Genomic DNA, 18,403 nt, shown 5'->3' on the forward strand with positions numbered 1-18,403 from the left:
AGATTTCTAATCAATGATTTTATTCCAATATACCTTTGAAGATAGGCGGGCATCTTGCCTTTAAGGAAATTGAATGTGAGGACCATGAGTCTAAAAGAGATTCTTGAGTCTACAGGCAGCCAGTGTAGCGCTCTCCGTGCCTCAGACACATGTGCCCTGAGTGTAAGACCCGATACCACTCTGACTGCTCGGTTTTGGACCACCTGAAGACGATTTATGTTTTTTTTACTGGATCCTGCTAATAAGTTACAACAGTAATCCAATTTAGAGCCAATAATGGCTCTAGCGATGGTCTCTGCGTTGGATTGTGAGATGAAAGGTCGCAGGTGGGACAGTAGTTTAATATAATAGGTGGCAGAAGATACAGTACTGGCCACATAAGATTTCATAATGAGTGATTGATCCAAAACCACACCCAGGATTTTAACCTTAGGAAGAGTAGGGATTAGTCTGTTTCCCAGCTGGAAGTGTTTATAAGCTGGGTCTAGTTTGGCCACAATGCTTCAGATCCCACGACCATGAGTTCCGTCTTGCTACGATTAAGAGCAAGATTATTCAGCATCATCCATTGTTCTATCATGGCAGAGATGCGATTAAGTTCTTTTTCATCCTCCTCAGGTTGGCCTGTAAGAGGGATGACGCATTGAGTGTCATCGGCATAGTTGGAAAAGAGAATGCCCTCCTGGGCAAGATGGGCAAAAAAGAGAGACATGAAGATGTTATAGATGCACGGCGACAAACCGGCGCCATGTGGCACTCCGAATAGTGTCTGGATTGCTGGTGCTTTGGCATTGTTGCCACAAACCCTGCTGGATCTGTAGGATAAGAAAGAAAGTAGCCAGTTGGTGGCGGCCTGCGAACAGTTTGCTACGGACATGAACTTATCTGCTAGTATGGCATGGTCAATGGAATATATTGCATCTTGCTGCCACACATCCCGCATTTTCCCTGAAATCTTTATTTTAGCAGGGGAGCATTTTTCTTGTGTCCTGATTTAGAACTGCAAACGCACATGCAAAGTCATTTTAGTTTCAGTGTTTGAAAACCCTGCTTTTCATGTTGAAGGGGCCTTTCATTTACTCGTGAAAATGTGAATTAAAGGCTTCTTTTCGGTTCGACCTTTCCTTTTGTAATGGAAGATAGGCCTTTTGAATTCCAATGCTTGGCCACTCACATAGCTCTTCTTTGTGTTACTTGCAGAAACACACAAAGTCTGCATTAATAGGCAGTCCTGGCCCAATGGGAGGTAAAAATACGTAAGGAGTTGAATTAAATACATTTTAAGAGAATATAGTGCATTATTGCCTGTTATAAACTTCTTCAAAGCCAAAGTTGTACCATCGATTTGCTATTGAGCCGAAGCTATGCCAACCCTACCCAAAAAGATCTGGAAACTCCTGGAAAGTTACTTCTGCAGAAAGGTCCTTAATTTGCCAAACTCAACTCCAATGGTTTTGATAAGGCGTGAACTGAGCCAGCTGTCACTGGAGGCGGTGGTGGAGCGCAACACAATGATGTTGTTTAGAACAATCTTGCTGGAAAATCGTTCAAAGCTACTTGAGGCCATACACGAAGAGCTAACAGGCAATCGCTGCAACCATCTAAACCTGTAGGAAAAAGCACCGGAGGCTAAACTCTGTGAGATACAAAGCTTGAAAAAAGACCTGATCGACAATCCAACAAAAATCTAAAAGAAAATGAACAAACTCGATTGGATTGTAACATCGGATACAACTGCAACATGCAAACTGGTAGCCCACCTGCCACCGCAGGTATGGAAGCTCCACGAAATACAACTTTTTGTGGCTAGATAACCAAACAGAAAGCTCAGAAACACATTCCTGAGCGCTCGCTTGAACCTCCTTCAGACAACAAAATTCTAGAAATTAGAGGTCAGTCTACTTCCAACAAATGCAGATTCTGCAACAACCAAAATGAGGTGGAAACAACCAGACACCTGCTACTATCATGCCCAGGGGTTGATCACATCAGGAAACCATACTCGGAAAACACTCTAGCTGTGGCCCACATATACAAGGAGGACCTTTGGTGGCCACGGCTGATTGGAGGAGAGAAGACAGCCTGGGTGACAGCCACGGCTAAAATGGAACAGATTTGAAAAAACCACGACTACAGAAAATCAAAATTCAAAACGAGACAGAGACTTCAGCAAAAGTTTGTGGATCCCTCTTTCTTGTAAAAATCGCTTTTATGGTTGAACCAAGAATTAAAAAATAAATAAATATATATATATATATAACATTGATTTCTTCCTCAAATGTTTTCAGTCCCTTTTCCATGTTAACTCGAATAGCTTTTCCTTCTTCGCTTTGATTGGCATTTTTGAGTTGTTCTTCAATCTCTTGTATTTTAGACAATGCCTTTAGACGATCAATCTTTGCATATTTGATAAGAATATTCAGAAATGTCACTGAGCATCTGTTTCTCGATTCACCCCATCCTTCCAACATGAAAGGGTCCTGCTCTTCAAATGTTGGTGTAGTTAATATTCGTAAACCTCTCGGGATTCATCCCACATCGATGTAAGTCTGCAACGAATACTCTTCCAACCATTTACTGATTTCCCTTCTTTGGAGCTTTTCAAGTTCTCTAAGAAGTCTCACTTCTTCATTACAGTGAGTGTTTGGTGGTTTGTCGTTAGGCTTGCTTGCAGCGGCGCAGGTTTGCTTTTCACAATATAAAAACATTGCTTGCTCCTTACGTGCATTTTCTCTGTCCTTTTGTGTAGACATATTGTCGTGTAAGATTGCTGACAATGGGTGGCTATCTCACCAGAGAAGTAATTCTCACTTCCCTTGCAAAGTTCACTATGCACTTTAGTGCTAAAGGAACAATTCCATGAACGGAAGCCCAGTTTAGGTGAAGCTAATTTGCTTAAAAAACACAGTAAACCAAAGAAATCAGTGTTGAACCTACCGCAACGGTCAGGAGCGCCTCCACCCTCCGATGGCAAGGTGTTTCCGGCTGCGAATGCGGCAAGTCCGTCACCGAAGGCTGGAACTGTTGCTTCCCAATACTTGAATAAGTCCTGGGCAATCCATAGCAAAAAGATCCGCGGCTCCTTTGAAGGAAAAAAAACGGATGCTGAGTTTTGCTGCTGGTTAGAAAAGCGGGTGCTCCTTCCAACGCCATTTTTCCCTCGGCGTGTTTATATGTAAATGTCTCTGTACCAAGGTGCAGGGAAAGTGGATGGCACTCCAGGAAGCAGTCTTGCATACGAAAATCCTTGCAAAACACTGAGGCAGCAGACCATGGATTTGTCAGCAAAGAAATATACTTCAATAAATAAAATGTCCAGGACAGACAAAATAACACGAAAACGACGCGTTTCGCGGTAACAAACCACTTGCTCATGATAGGGGTGACAAACACAAAGAAGGGACGACTTATACTAACATAGTCTCTATGGTTGTAACATAGAGAGTCGCAAACAGTTCTTTGTGGTCTTGTGTTAAGGTCCACCATCTTTGATTGGGTTTAGAAACTTTGAACAACCTGAACATCCAAGCAAGGACATGCTTGCAAATTAAGCATGACAACAAAATAATTTAACCTAAAGTCTTTTTTGCCGTATTTTAAACTTGTTGTAAGTATTTGCTTTGAAACGCGTTGGTTTAAATAAACTGAACCATTAACACATCGCTGATCTATACATTAAGCATATAAAATATTACAAAATAAAAGGCTCTTAGCGTTCAATGTTTCTTAATATTAGCGAATCCGTGCTTGATTTAAAAATCTGTGCATAGTGCACGTGGTCTTTGTTAACTAAAATACATGTGTATTAAGAAAATGCATGATGGTCAATTTTGAATTTTTTTTGTGCATAGTGCACAAGATCTTTGTTGACTAAACTCCATATTTATGAAGAATTCCTATTCAAATACAGCTACTGGTCTCTTGCTCACTGTGCAAAACATGCAATTTACAGTAAAATACTGTTAAAGTGCTAGGTGCAGTTAGGAGCCACAAGGTACAACTCACAGTTGTTAAAGTGCAACGTGCAGTTAACGACCGCCTAATATTTTTCCAATTTTGGAATAAATAAAGTGCTTAGTGCATAAGAATTCTCTACTTAAAAAAAATTACACATGTCATTGATTACAGCAAAGGTTATAAATTCTAAACATCCATAAAATGGGTTACTTATTCATTTGAGAGCCTTAAATACAAAGTAAACTACCATTAATTGTTTCCAAATTTCGGATGAAAAAAGTGCGTAGTGCTTAAAAATTCTGTACTAAACAAAAACACGTGAATTGGTAATTACAACAAAGGTTATCAATTCTAAACGTCCATAAGATTGGTTGCCTATTCTTATAAAAACCTTAAATACAGGGAAGAATGCAATAGATGTTATCGAACCAAAAATAATTAGGTGTGCATGTGACTATATGTTTTCCTGTATTAGTTAATATTACAACAAAAAGTTTGTTGATCACCCCGATAAAAAGAAGAAATGTGAAAAATTATCAGAAAATAGCATAAGGGAACATTTATATATATATATATATATATACATATATATATATATACTAGAGTCTAAAGTGCATTCAATTCTCTATGCGACAACAAAATATTGAATTAATAGACCTTCTAACCTTAATGCTTTTGAAAAACAAGTATCCTAAAAACGGTGCAAGCAAACTACTCATTGCAACAGAGGGCATTAGCAATGATATGAGAATACAATTTGTGTTACAGAAAGAGGAAACAAATCAAAAAATCAATTAAAACACTAATCATGGAAGAAATTGGAACTAGAAACAAACATGTTGGAAACGGGGAACCTCTTAAAAGTCCGTACATAAAATTAATGAGAAGCTATCAGGACAAATTAAGTTCCTAAAAAAGGTATATAGTTCTTCATCTAAGTTGTGGCCCTAAGGTTTTTTGGTTTCAAAGTCTAAGATGTATCTAGTTTCCATTTGCCTCAAAAGGAGTTCCCGATTGCCTCCCCTTGCTGTTTTTGGAATCGTATGTACACCAAAATACCTAATGCCTTCAAGTTTCCCTCTGTACTTTTCTTGGAAATGTAGAGCCATGGGTTATGTTGGATCGACATTTTTAATTGCTCTTATATGTTATATATATATATATATATATATATATATCACATGGCCACGGTAGTGGCCATGTAGTTATGGTTAAGTTGCTGTTTCCATAGGAAGAGCACATTTTGGGCGGCTTATAACTTCGCTCCCCCTGGACGAATCCTCACCAAACTTTGCAAAAAAAGTATATGGCCCACTTTGGTGAGGTTTGGTCTAGGGGGGGCAAAGTTATAGGGGGGTTCCAAAACTTCTTATTTTCCCATAGACATAATGGGAAAAAACTTTGCTCATGCCTACAGCCCAAACCGCTGGACGGATTTACACCAAATTTGGCGGCGGGAGTGGCGGCTAGGTCACAAATGCGTGCTTTTTCTTTTTATTTGGTGTAAATCAGTCCTGTAGTTTTATTAAAAATGACAAAAATGTAAGTGAAAAAAATGGGGATTGGGCAAGCCCTTGCTCGTGTCTGCGGACATCTGACGTGCTTTGGTATTGGCTGCCGTGAAGCGTGCAGTGCATCGTATTGTGAGAGACGCCCGCCATCTTTGTTCATCGGTTCATCAAAGCATTGCACAGTAAGCTCCGTGTGTTCCTCCCGTTCCCCCCACTCCCCCGCTCATGCTTTGTGTCTCTCTCCCGTTCCCCCCACCCCCCATGGCCCGTGTCCCCCTCCCATTCCCCCCGCCCCCCGCTCATGCCTCGTGTCTCCCCTATTCCCCCCAACCCCCGCTCATGCCTTGTGTCTCCCCTGTTCCCCCCACGCCCCGCTCATGCCCCGTGTCTCCCCTATTCCCCCCACCCCCGCTCATGCCTCGTGTCTCCCCTGTTCCCCCCCACCCCCGCTCATGCCCCGTGTCTCCCCTGTTCCCCCCAGCCCCCCGCTCATGCCCCGTGTGTGCCCTGTTCCCCCACCCCACGCTCATGCCCCGTGTTTCTCCTGTTCCCCCACCCATGCTCATGCCCTGTGTCTCCCCTGTTCCACCCCACCCCCCCTCTCATGCCCCGTGTCTCCCTCGTGTTACGCCCCCGCTCATGCCCCATGTCTCCCTCATGTTCCCCCCACCCCCGCTGATGCCCCGTGTCTCCCTTGTGTTCCCCCCACCCCCGGTCATGCGCCGTGTTTCCCTCGTGTTACCCCCCACACCCCCGCTCATGCCCCGTGTCTCCCTCATGTTCTTCCCACCCCCGCTCATGCCCGTGTCTTCCTCGTGTACCCCCCACCACCCTGCTCATGCCCGTGTGTCTCCTGTTGCCTCCCACCCCCGCTCATGCCCTGTGTCTCCCTTGTGTTTCCCCCCACACCCCGCTCATGCCCCGTGTTTCCCTCGTGTTACCCGACACCCCCTGCTCATGCCCCGTGTCTCCCTCCTGTTCCCCCACCCCCCGCTCATGCCCCGTGCCTCTCTCTTGTTCCCCCCACCCCCCGCTCATGCCCCATGTCTCCCTCCTGTACCCCCCACCCCCCGCTCATGCCCAGTATCTGTCATGTACCCCCCAGCCCCCGCTCATGCCCCATGTCTCCACTGTTCCCCCCACCCCCCGCTCATGCCCCGTGTCTCCCTACTGATCCCTCCACCCCCCGCTCATGCCCCGTGTCTCTCTCCTGTACCCCCCAACCTCGCTCATGCCCCGTGTCTGCCCTGTTCCCCCATCCCCCACTCATGCCCCATGTCTCCCTCGTGTTCAACCCCATGCCCAGCTCATGCCCGTGTCTCCCCTGTCCCCACCACCCCCTGCCCATGCCTCGTGTCTCCCTTCCGTTCCCCCAACCCCTGCTTATGCCCTGTGTCTCCCTCCTGTACCCCCACCCCCGCTCATGCCCCGTGTCTCCCCTGTTCCCTCCAAACCCCTCTCATGCCCCGTGTCTCCCTCCTTCCCCCCCTCCCCCCGCTCATGCTCCATGTCTCCACTGTTCCTCCCACCCCCTGCTCATGCCCTGTGTGTGCCCGGTCCCCCACAAACCCGCTCATGCCCCGTGTGCGCCCTGTTCCCCCACCTCCGCTCATGCCCCGTGTGTGCCCTGTTCCCCCTCACCCCCCGCTCATGCCCCGTGTTTTCCCTGTTCCCCCACCCCCCGCTCATGCCCTGTGTCTCCCTCGTGTTAACCCCCACCCCCTGCTCATGCCCCGTGTGTGCCTTGTTCCCCACACCCCCTGCTCATGCCCCGTGTGTGCCCTGTTCCCCCCAGCCCCCGCTCATGCCCCATGTGTGCCCTGTTCCCCCACCCCTGCTCATGCCCCGTGTGTGCCCTGTTCCCACCCACCCCCCGCTCATGCCCCGTGTCTCTCTCCCGTTGCCCCCAACCCCCTGCTCATGCCATGTGTCTCCCTCCTTTTCCCTCCCACCCCCCGCTAATGCCCCTTGTCTCCCCTTTTCCCCCACCCGCTGCTCATGCCCTGTGTCTACCCTGTTCCCCCCACCCCCTGCTCATGCTTTGTGTCTCCCTTGTGTTACCCCCCACCCCCTGCTCATGCCCCGTGTCTCCCTCCTTCCCCCCTCCCCCCGCTCATGCTCCATGTCTCCACTGTTCCTCCCACCTCCGCTCATGCCCCGTGTGTGCCCTGTTCCCCCTCACCCCCCGCTCATGCCCCGTGTTTTCCCTGTTCCCCCACCCCCCGCTCATGCCCTGTGTCTCCCTCGTGTTAACCCCCACCCCCTGCTCATGCCCCGTGTGTGCCCTGTTCCCCACACCCCCTGCTCATGCCCCGTGTGTGCCCTGTTCCCCCAGCCCCCGCTCATGCCCCATGTGTGCCCTGTTCCCCCCACCCCTGCTCATGCCCCGTGTGTGCCCTGTTCCCACCCATCCCCCGCTCATGCCCCGTGTCTCTCTCCCGTTGCCCCCAACCCCCTGCTCATGCCATGTGTCTCCCTCCTTTTCCCTCCCACCCCCCGCTGATGCCCCTTGTCTCCCCTTTTCCCCCACCCGCTGCTCATGCCCTGTGTCTACCCTGTTCCCCCCCACCCCCTGCTCATGCTTTGTGTCTCCCTTGTGTTACCCCCCACCCCCCGCTCATGCCCCGTGTCTCCTCTGTTCCCCCCACCCCTGTTCATGCCCCGCGTGTGCCCTGTTCCCCCCACCCCCCGCTCATGCCCTGTGTTTGCCCTGTTCCCCCCTACCCCCTGCTCATGCCCCGTGTCTCCCTCCCATTCCCCCCATCCCCCGCACATGCCCCGTGTGTGCCCTATGCCCCCCCGACCCCCCGCTCATGCCCCGTGTCTCCCTCCCGTTCCCCCCACCCCCCGCTCGTGCTGCGTGTGTGCCCTGTGTTTTCCCTGTTCCCCCCACCCCCTGCTCATGCCCCGTGTCTCCCCTGTTGCCCCCACCCGCCCCGCTCATGCCCCGTGTTTCCTTCCTTTTCCCCCCAAACCCCGCTCATGCCCCGTGTTTACCTCCGTTCCCCCCACCCCCGCTCATGCCCCGTGTCTCCCTCCTTTTCCTCTCTAACCCCCACTCATGTCCACGTGTCTCCCCTTTTCCCCCCACCCCCCGCTCATGCCCACGTGTCTCCCCTGTTCCCCCCCACCCCCGCTCATGCTCACGTGTCTCCCCTGTTCCCCTCCACCCCCGCTCATGCCCTGTGTCTCCCTCCTTTTCCCCCCCGCTCATGCCCCTTGTCCCTCCTTTCCCCCCCACCCCCCGCTCATGCCCCTTGTCTCCCCTGTTCCCCCCACCCCCTGCTCATGTCCCGTGTGTGCCCTGATCCCCCTGACCCCGGTCATGCCAGTATCTGCCCTGTACACCCCACCCCCGCTCATGCCCCGTGTCTCCCTTGTGTTACCCCCCACCCCCCGCTCATGCCCTGGGTCTCCCCTGTTCCCCCCAACCCCCGCTCATGCCCCATGTCTCCACTGTTCCCCCCACCCCCCGCTCATGCCCTGTGTCTCCCCTGTTGCCCCCACCCGCCCCGCTCATGCCCCGTGTTTCCTTCCTTTTCCCCCCACCCCCCGCTCATGCCCCGTGTTTACCTCCGTTCCCCCCACCCCCGCTCATGCCCCGTGTCTCCCTCCTTTTCCTCTCTAACCCCCACTCATGCCCACGTGTCCCCCCTTTTCCCCCCACCCCCCGCTCATGCCCACGTGTCTCCCCTGTTCCCCCCCACCCCCGCTCATGCCCACGTGTCTCCCCTGTTCCCCTCCACCCCCGCTCATGCCCTGTGTCTCCCTCCTTCCCCCCCGCCCCCGCTCATGCCCCTTGTCCCTCCTTTCCCCACCACCCCCCGCTCATGCCCCTTGTCTCCCCTGTTCCCCCCACACCCTGATCATGCCCCGTGTGTGCCCTGATCCCCCTGACCCCGGTCATGCCAGTATCTGCCCTATACACCCCACACCCGCTCATGCCCCTTGTCTCCCTTGTGTTACCCCCACCCCCCGCTCATGCCCTGTGTCTCCCCTGTTCCCCCCAACCCCCGCTCATGCCCCATGTCTCCACTGTTCCCCCCACCCCCCGGTCATGCCCCGTGTCTCCACTGTTCCCCCCACCCCCCGTTCATGCCCCATGTGTCTCTACTTTTCCCCCCACCCCCCCGCTCATGGTCCGTGTCTCTCTCTTGTTCCCCCCACCCCCCGCTCATGCCCAGTGTCTCCCTCCTGTACCCCCCACCCCCCGCTCATGCCTTGTGTCTGCTCTGTTCCCCCCACCCTCCGCTCATTCCCGGTACCTCCCCCCGTACCCCCCACCCCCTGCTCATGCCCTGTGTCTCCCTCCTTTCCCCCCCACCCCACGCTCATGCCCCTTGTCTCCCCTGTTCCACCCCACCCCCTGATCATGCCTCGTGTCTCCCTCCTTTTCCCCCCATCCACCGCTCATGCCCCGTGTCTCCGTCCCGTTTCCCCCACCCCCCGCTCATGCCCCGTGTTTCCCCTTTCACCCCAACCCCTGCTCATGCCCCGTGTCTCCCCTGTTCCACCCCAACCCCCGCTCATGCCCCGTGTCTCCCTCCTTTTCCCCCCATCCACCGCTCATGCCCCGTGTCTCCGTCCCGTTCCCCCCACCCCCCGCTCATGCCCCGTGTTTCCCTCGTGCTACTCCCCACCCCCCCACTCATGCCCCGTGTCTCCCTTGTGTTCCCCCACACCCTGCTAATGCCCCGTGTCTCCCTCGTGTTCTACCCACCACCAGCTCATGCCCCATGTCTTCCTCGTGTACCCCCCACCCACCGCTCATGCCCCGTGTGTCTCCTGTTGCCCCCCACCCCCGCTCATGCCCCGTGTCTCCCTTGTGTTTGTTTCCCCCCAACCCCCGCTCATGCCCCGTGTTTCCCTCATGTTACCCCCCAGCCCCCGCTCATGCCCCGTATCTTCCTCCTGTTCCCCCCACCCCCCGCTCATGCCCCGTGCCTCTCTCTTGTTCCCCCCACCTCCCGCTCATGCCCCGTGTCTCCCTCCTGTAGCCCCTCCTCCCTCTCATGCCCCGTGTCTCCCCTGTTGCCCCCACCCGCCCCGCTCATGCCCCGTGTTTCCTTCCTTTTCCCCCACCCCCCGCTCATGCCCCGTGTTTACCTCCGTTCCCCCCACCCCCGCTCATGCCCCGTGTCTCCCTCCTTTTCCTCTCTAACCCCCACTCATGTCCACGTGTCTCCCCTTTTCCCCCCACCCCCCACTCATGCCCACGTGTCTCCCCTGTTCCCCCCCAGCCCCGCTCATGCTCACGTGTCTCCCCTGTTCCCCTCCACCCCCGCTCATGCCCTGTGTCTCCCTCCTTTTCCCCCCCGCCCCCCGCTCATGCCCCTTGTCCCTCCTTTCCCCCCCACCCCCTGCTCATGCCCCTTGTCTCCCCTGTTCCCCCCACCCCCTGCCCCGTGTGTGCCCTGATCCCCCTGACCCCGGTCATGCCAGTATCTGCCCTGTACACCCCACCTCCGCTCATGCCCCGTGTCTCCCTTGTGTTACCCCCCACCCCCCGCTCATGCCCTGTGTCTCCCCTGTTCCCCCAACCCCCGCTCATGCCCCATGTCTCCACTGTTCCCCCCACCCCCCACTCATGCCCTGTGTCTCCCCTGTTGCCCCCACCCGACCCGCGCATGCCCCGTGTTTCCTTCCTTTTCCCCCCACCCCCCGCTCATGCCCCGTGTTTACCTCCGTTCCCCCCCCGCTCATGCCCCGTGTCTCCCTCCTTTTCCTCTCTAACCCCCACTCATGCCCACGTGTCTCCCCATTTCCCCCCACCCCCCGCTCATGCCCACGTGTCTCCCCTGTTCCCCCCCACCCCCGCTCATGCCCACGTGTCTCCCCTGTTCCCCTCCACCCCGCTCATGCCCTGTGTCTCCCTCCTTTTCCCCACCGCCCCCGCTCATGCCCCTTGTCCCTCCTTTCCCCCCCACCCCCTGCTCATGCCCCTTGTCTCCCCTGTTCCCCCCAACCCCCGCTCATGCCCCATGTCTCCACTGTTCCCCCCACCCCCCGCTCATGCCCCATGTCTCCACTGTTCCCCCCACCCCCTGTTCATGCCCCGTGTGTCTCTACTTTTCCCCCCACCCTCCGCTCATGGTCCGTGTCTCTCTCTTGTTCCCCCCACCCCCCCGCTCATGCCCAGTGTCTCCCTCCTGTACCCCCCACCCCCCGCTCATGCCTTGTGTCTGCTCTGTTCCCCCCACTCTCCGCTCATGCCCGGTACCTCCCCCCGTACCCCTCACCCCCTGCTCATGCCCTGTGTCTCCCTCCTTTTCCCCCCCACCCCCCGCTCATGCCCCTTGTTTCCCCTGTTCCACCCCACCCCCTGCTCATGCCCGGTGTTTCCCCTTTCACCCCAACCCCTGCTCATGCCCCGTGTCTCCCCTGTTCCACCCCAACCCCCGCTCAAGCCCCGTGTCTCCCTCGTGTTCCCCCCAGCCCCCGCTCATGGCCCGTGTCTCCTGTTGCCCCCCACCCCCCGCTCATGCCCCGTGTCTCCCTCGTGTTCCCCCACCCCCCGCTCATGCCCCGTGTTTCCCTCGTGTTACTCCCCACCCCCCACTCATGCCCCGTGTCTCCCTCGTGTTCCCCCACACCCCGCTAATGCCCTGTGTCTCCCTCGTGTTCTACCCACCAACCGCTCATGCCCCATGTCTTCCTCGTGTACCCCCCACCCACCGTTCATGCCCCGTGTGTCTCCTGTTGCCCCCCACCCCCGCTCATGCCCCGTGTCTCCCTTGTGTTTCCCCCCAACCCCCGCACATGCCCCGTGTTTCCCTCATGTTACCCCCCAGCCCCCGCTCATGCCCCGTATCTTCCTCCTGTTCCCCCCACCCCCCGCTCATGCCCCGTGTCTCTCTCTTGTTCCCCCCACCCCCCGCTCATGCCCCGTGTCTCCCTCCTGTACGCCCCTCCTCCCTCTCATGCCCCATGTCTCCCTCCTGTACCCCCCACCCCCCGCTCATGCCCTGTGTCTCCCTTGTGTTACCCCCAACCCCGCTCATGCCCTGTGTCTCCCCTGTTCCCCCCACCCCCGCTCATGCCCCGTGTCTCCACTCTACCCCCCACACCCCGCTCATGCCCTGTGTCTCCCTACTGTTACCCCACCCCCCGCTCATGGTCCGTGTCTCTCTCTTGTTCCCCCCACCCCCCGCTCATGCCCCGTGTCTCCCTCCTGTACCCCCCACCCCGCTCATGCCCCGTGTCTGCCCTGTTCCCCCCACCCCTCGCTCATGCCCTGTGTCTCCTTCATGTTCCCCCCCACCCCCAGCTCATGCCCGTGTCTCACTTGTTCCCCCCACCCCCTGCTCATGCCCCATGTCACCCTTCCGTTCCCCCCAACCACCGCTTATGCCCCGTGTCTCTCTCCTGTACCCCCCACCCCACGCTCATGCCCCGTGTCTCCCCTGTTCCCCCATCCCCTATCATGCCCCATGTCTCCCTCCTTTTCCCCCCACCCCCCGCTAATGCTCTGTGTCTCCCCTGTTCCTCCCAACCCCTGCTCATGTCCAGTGTGTGCCCTGTTCCCCCACCCCCCGCTCATGCCCTGTGTCTCACTCGTGTTAACCCCCACGCCCTACTCATGCCCCGTGTGTGCCCTGTTCCCCCACCCCCTGCTCATGCCCCGTGTGTGCCCTGTTCCCCCCCACCCCCGCTCATGACCCGTGTGTGCCCTGTTCCCCCCCACCCCCCGCTCATGTCCCATGTCTCCCTCCCGTTCCCCCCACCCCTGCTCATGCCCTGTGTCTCCCTCCTTTCCCCCCCACTCATGCCCCTTGTCTCCCCTGTTCCCCCCACCTGCTGATCATGCCCCGTGTTTCCCCTGTTCCCCCACCCCCGCTCATGCTTTGTGTCTCCCTTGTGTTACCCCACACCCCCCGCTCATGCCCCGTGTCTCCCTCGTGTTACCCGCTATGCCCCGCTCATGCCCCGTGTCTCCCCTGTTCCCCCCACCCCTGCTCATGCCCCATGTGTGCCCTGTTCCTCCCACCCCCCGCTAATGCCCTGTGTGTGCCCTGTCCCCCCACCTCCTGCTCATGCCCCGTGTCTCCCTCCCATTCCCCCCCACCCCCCGCTTATGCCCCGTGTGTGCCCTGTTCCCCCCCACCCCCCGCTCATGCCCCGTGTCTCCCTCCCGTTCCCCCCACCCCCCGCTCATGCCCGTGTCTCCCCTGTTCCCCCCACCCCCCGCTCATGCCCACGTGTCTCCCCTGTTCCCCTCCACCCCCCGCTCATGCCCTGTGTCTCCCTACTGTTCCTCCCACCCCCGCTCATGGCCCTTGCTCTTTCTTGTTCCCCCCCACCCCCTGCTCATGCCCTGTGTCTCCCTCCTTTTCCCCCTATCCCCCACTCATGCCCCTTGTCCCTCCTTTTTCCCCCAACCCCCGCTCATGCCCCTTGTCTCCCCAGTTCCCCCACCCCCTGCTCATGCCCCGTGTGTGCCCTGATCCCCCCCACCCCCCGCTCATGCCCACGTGTCTCCCCTGTTCCCCCCAACCCCCGCTCATGCCCTGTGTCTCCGTCCTTTCCCCCCCACCCCCGCTCAAGGCCCCTTGCCTCCCCTGTTCCCCCCACCCCCTGCTCATGCCCCGTGTGTGCCCTGTTCCCTCCCACCCCGCACTCATGCCCCATGTCTCCCTACTGTTCCCCCCACCCCATGCTCATGACCCGTGTCTCTCTCTTGTTCCCCCCACCCCCTGCTCATGCCCCGTGTCTCCCTCCTTTTCCCCCCACCCCCTGCTCATGCCCCTTGTCTCCCCTGTTCCCCCGACCCCTGCTCATGCTCCTGTTGTGCCCTGTTCCCCCCACCCCCCGCTCACTCATGCCCACGTGTCTCCCCTGTTCCCCCCACCCCCCACTCATGCCCCTTGTCTCCCTACTGTTCCCCCCACCCCCTGCTCATGGCCCGTGTCTCTCTCTTGTTCCCCCCCACCCTCTGCTCATGCCCCGTGTCTCCCTCCTTTTCCCCCCACCCCCAACTCATGTCCCTTGTCTTCCCTGACCCTCCCACACCCTCTCATGCCCTGTGTCTCCCTTCTGTTCCTCCCACCCCCCGCTCATACCTGTGTCTCACTCCTTTTCCCCCCCACCCCCGCTCATGGCCCCTTGTCTCCCCTGTTCCCCCCACCCCCTGCTCATGCCCTGTGTGTGCCCTGTCCCCCCCACCCCCCGCTCATGCCCACGTGTCTCCCCTGTTCCCCCCACCCCTCGCTCATGCCCATGTGTCTTCCCTGTTCCCCCCACCCCCCACTCATGCCCCGTGTCTCCCTACTGTTCCGCCCACCCCCCGCTCATGGCCCGTGTCTCTCTCTTGTTCCCCCCCTCCCCCTGCTCATACCCCTTGTCTCCCTCCTTTTCTCCCCAGCCCCCCTCATGCCCCTTGTCTCCCCTGTTCCCCCCCATCCCCTCTCATGCCCCGTGTCTCCCTACTGTTCCCCTCACTCCCCACTCATACCCGTGTCTTCCTCCTTTTCCCCCCCACCCCCCGCTGATGCCCTGTTGTGTTCTCTTTATACATCCCGCCTTCCATTTCCATTGTGGCCATCCTGGTAAAAGATTTTCCTTCCTACACCGGGACGCCGCAGGTGTCCCGCTTTGGGAAGAAAAATATTTTTTTTACCACCCGGGGTTCCCACTTTGAGGACCTAAGATGATAGTGGTCTTCATCTATTGAAAAGGATGTTATGGTGACGTTGCACTAATAAAAACCTATGAAATTCAGTTAAAAAAAAATGTGTTACAGGGACATTATGGTTAAGTTGCACTAATAAAAACCTATGAAATTCAATGAAAAAACTTTGTTAAAGAGACGTTATGGTTAAGTTGCACTAATAAAAACCTATGAAATTCAGTGAAAAAACGTTGTTAAAGGGACATTATAGTTAAGTTGCGCAACTAAAAACCGATGCAATTCAGTGAAAAAACGTTGTTAAAGGGATGTTATGGTTCCAAGTAAAACTGAAAACCCTTGAAATTCGCCAGTTATGGTAAGCTAAGCAACCATAACTCGTGCCACCACCTTGCACTGCTAAGACTAACACCCACGACATCAAAGATGACATCACATATGTCACTGATGACATCACTGATGACATCACATGTCTGGCTCACTCTTTTTTCTTTTGCTGACATTTCTGGCCACATGGTTTTCTTCAGTAACAGTCAGAAACTAAAAATGTTATTTTATTTGTAGACGTATCCTTCAAGTAGGTTCTTACAGTAATTCCCTTAGAGTCCAGTCACATCATATGAAACATATACATAGCGGAAGACACAAGCTTGAAAGACAGCAATCCTTTTTGTGCATAAAGATAATCAATAGACTTATCAGCACTTTCTGATAGTTCTGTTGTTTTTTTTATGGCTGTACTTTCCCTGTATATGGTCATATTTGTATACATTGTACTCACACTACTTTCCTTAAGGTCCAATCACATCAAGTGATACATATACATAGGGTAAATAGCAGCTTTGAAACAGAGCAATCATTTATTTGCATGAAAATAATTAGTTAGGTTATGAATTGTTTCTGCTTTTTTGCTTACTTCACTTTCCCTGTATATACCCATATTGGTAAGTGCTCTTGTCTCTTTGTGTTTTTTCTATAGTAATGCAATTATGTAATACATGGGTTTTATTAGCTACTTATTACATATTTCACAGTACACAAAAATCTATTAAGAAAACAATTATCATTTCATTATTCAACATATTAACATTACGAATATTATACCTTCATCTTGTACGCTGCACACAATGCTATATTTCTGCATGAGTAGCTTAGTATACTAGATAGAACCCCATAATAGAATGCTATTTATATCAATGCATCATTCAAATCACTAATTAGGGAATGATATTTATTGCAATTATCCTTGACACTTTTTTCGCAACATTATAATAAGAATCCCTTGTACACATATTTCATAAAAAGTGCATACACATGTGATGTCATCAGTGATGTCATCAATGACATTTGTGATGTCATCTTTGATGTCGTGGGTGTTAGTCTTAACAGTGCACGGTGGTGGCGCGAGTTATGGTTGCTTAGCTTACCATAACTGGCGAATTTCATGGGTTTTTCATTTTTTTTTGGAACCATAACGTCCCTTTAACAAAGTTTTTTCACTGAATATATATATATATATATATATATATTATTAATGGAATCAGAAAGCCTGACCTGGGAATTCGAGTGTTTCACTCCAGAGGCTATAGCGGGACTGCATCTTTGGGAAGGTGTTCTGTAAAAGAGACTTCACATGGGGTGCTGCATTGCTGAGTGACAGGAGCAGTCTCCAATGCACATAAAGGGGGCAAATAGCACCAAGAGATATATTTGTTCATCACTTGCTGTGAGGTTTTCCTCGTCCTGTCCCAATGGGAGGTAAAAATACATCAGGAGTGGAATGCAATTTTAGGAGAATATAGAGCAGAGAATAACACCAATAAGGAATATTACCAGAGGCAACATACGTGTTCAGCACTGCCTCTTTGCACCAAACACTGCATATTAAGCTGGTAACATAGCTCAGCAGGTTAAGCTCTTTCTGGTGTGATCCATGTGTCATCTGTAGGTTGCAGGTTCACATCCCGGAAAGGCCATCTCAGCCTTGTATTCTTCCAATGTTGCTAAATAAGTAACAACTTTGGTTGGATGATACTTGTATGTTAAATGTTCTATGTACAGTGCTTTGTTGAAAGCACTATTTAAAATACCATGTCATTATCATCAGTGAAACAATTACAGCAACACAAACACTGATCAAGAAGTGATGTCATACCCAAATGGTATGAATTGCAAGTAATATTTACGTGGGTTTGACAATTCTATCTGCAAAGGATGTCTCTTATTTTAGTGATACCAAAAAGCAAGGGAGTTTGGCCTCTGTGGCTGTAAGAGTTGTGCAGATCTGGAAATATCAACTAGAAGGTCAGGGTATGGGTCCACCCACATCAGCACTGGGAGCATATTTTAGCTGCTGGACCTTCATGGGTCAATCAACTGAAATTGACAGTTTACATTTTCAACCCAATTTCGAAAGTGGAATTTTGAAACAAAAGAGGCGTGCTCATGCATTGCTTTCCATTTGCATGCTGGTCTCTGTAGGTCAGTCTGAGCTCTGAAAAGAACATTGTTTGTGCCTGGCCTGCAATAGGTCACACCATGGTCAGTAAGAGTTTGATGTGCAGGGCAAATCCCTGCTCTCATCTTTCTGGCAATCAGTGAAGCACTCAAGAAATTCATCAACAACCCCCCTCCACACCCAGTTAGTTTTGTGATGAAATGACTTTGCTCTGCAAGAGTACAAGGATGATTAGTGGCTAAATGGCCTACTCAGTCGCCACACTTCTACAAACCAACAGTGCTCCCAATTATAAAGGTAAAACAGGCACGGCCAAGAGATACACCTCTTTCACCTTCTGTGGTACCATAAGCTGAGGGAAGGTTGTGCTCTCAGAAAGGTTGTGAATGTGAGCCAGCAACAACCCACGCGGCAATAGTGCAACAGTTCCAAAATAAATGAATGCGAACAAAGGTACGATCAAAATATGTACTTTAGTTTCAAAAATCATTTGTACAATCAACTATCATAAACACCACCAAAAACCCACCCCTGCAAAGGAAGACAGAACCATTGAGGAAATAATGATGCCACACTCTTGATTATTATCAAGGAGGAAAACAGGCATGAAATGCAACAAAGAGTACAAAAAGATTATATCGTGTAAGCACTAGCTACTAAAGCGACATATCCAATATCTAGGGCATACAAAGTTGGATGAGTGGAACAGTGTCATTTCAAAGTACCTTATTCCAAGTTTAGGTGGTTCAAAGGTGTCGATCCAGGTTCTGAGATGCTGCAACTGTGGGTCAAACCAAGTTCAGACTCATCGAGTTGTTTTGGTCCAGGCAACAATCTGGCTTCAAGTTTGAA

At 53.2% G+C, this 18,403-nt stretch overlaps 1 protein-coding gene across 1 annotated transcript in view; it reads right to left on the bottom strand.

Moving 5' to 3' along the window:
- Positions 1-484: 484 nt before the first annotated feature.
- Positions 485-18,403, bottom strand: part of LOC138498369 (secreted protein C-like) — a 94,788-nt gene continuing 76,869 nt past the window's right edge. The window contains exon 2 of the mRNA XM_069622151.1: positions 485-624. Coding sequence (XP_069478252.1) covers positions 485-624 — 140 coding nt within the window. The remainder of the gene's footprint in view (positions 625-18,403) is intronic.

This window comes from Ambystoma mexicanum, chromosome 5q (assembly GCF_040938575.1).
Source record: "Ambystoma mexicanum isolate Mex_15411 chromosome 5q, UKY_AmexF1_1, whole genome shotgun sequence".
NCBI lineage: Eukaryota > Metazoa > Chordata > Amphibia > Caudata > Ambystomatidae > Ambystoma > Ambystoma mexicanum.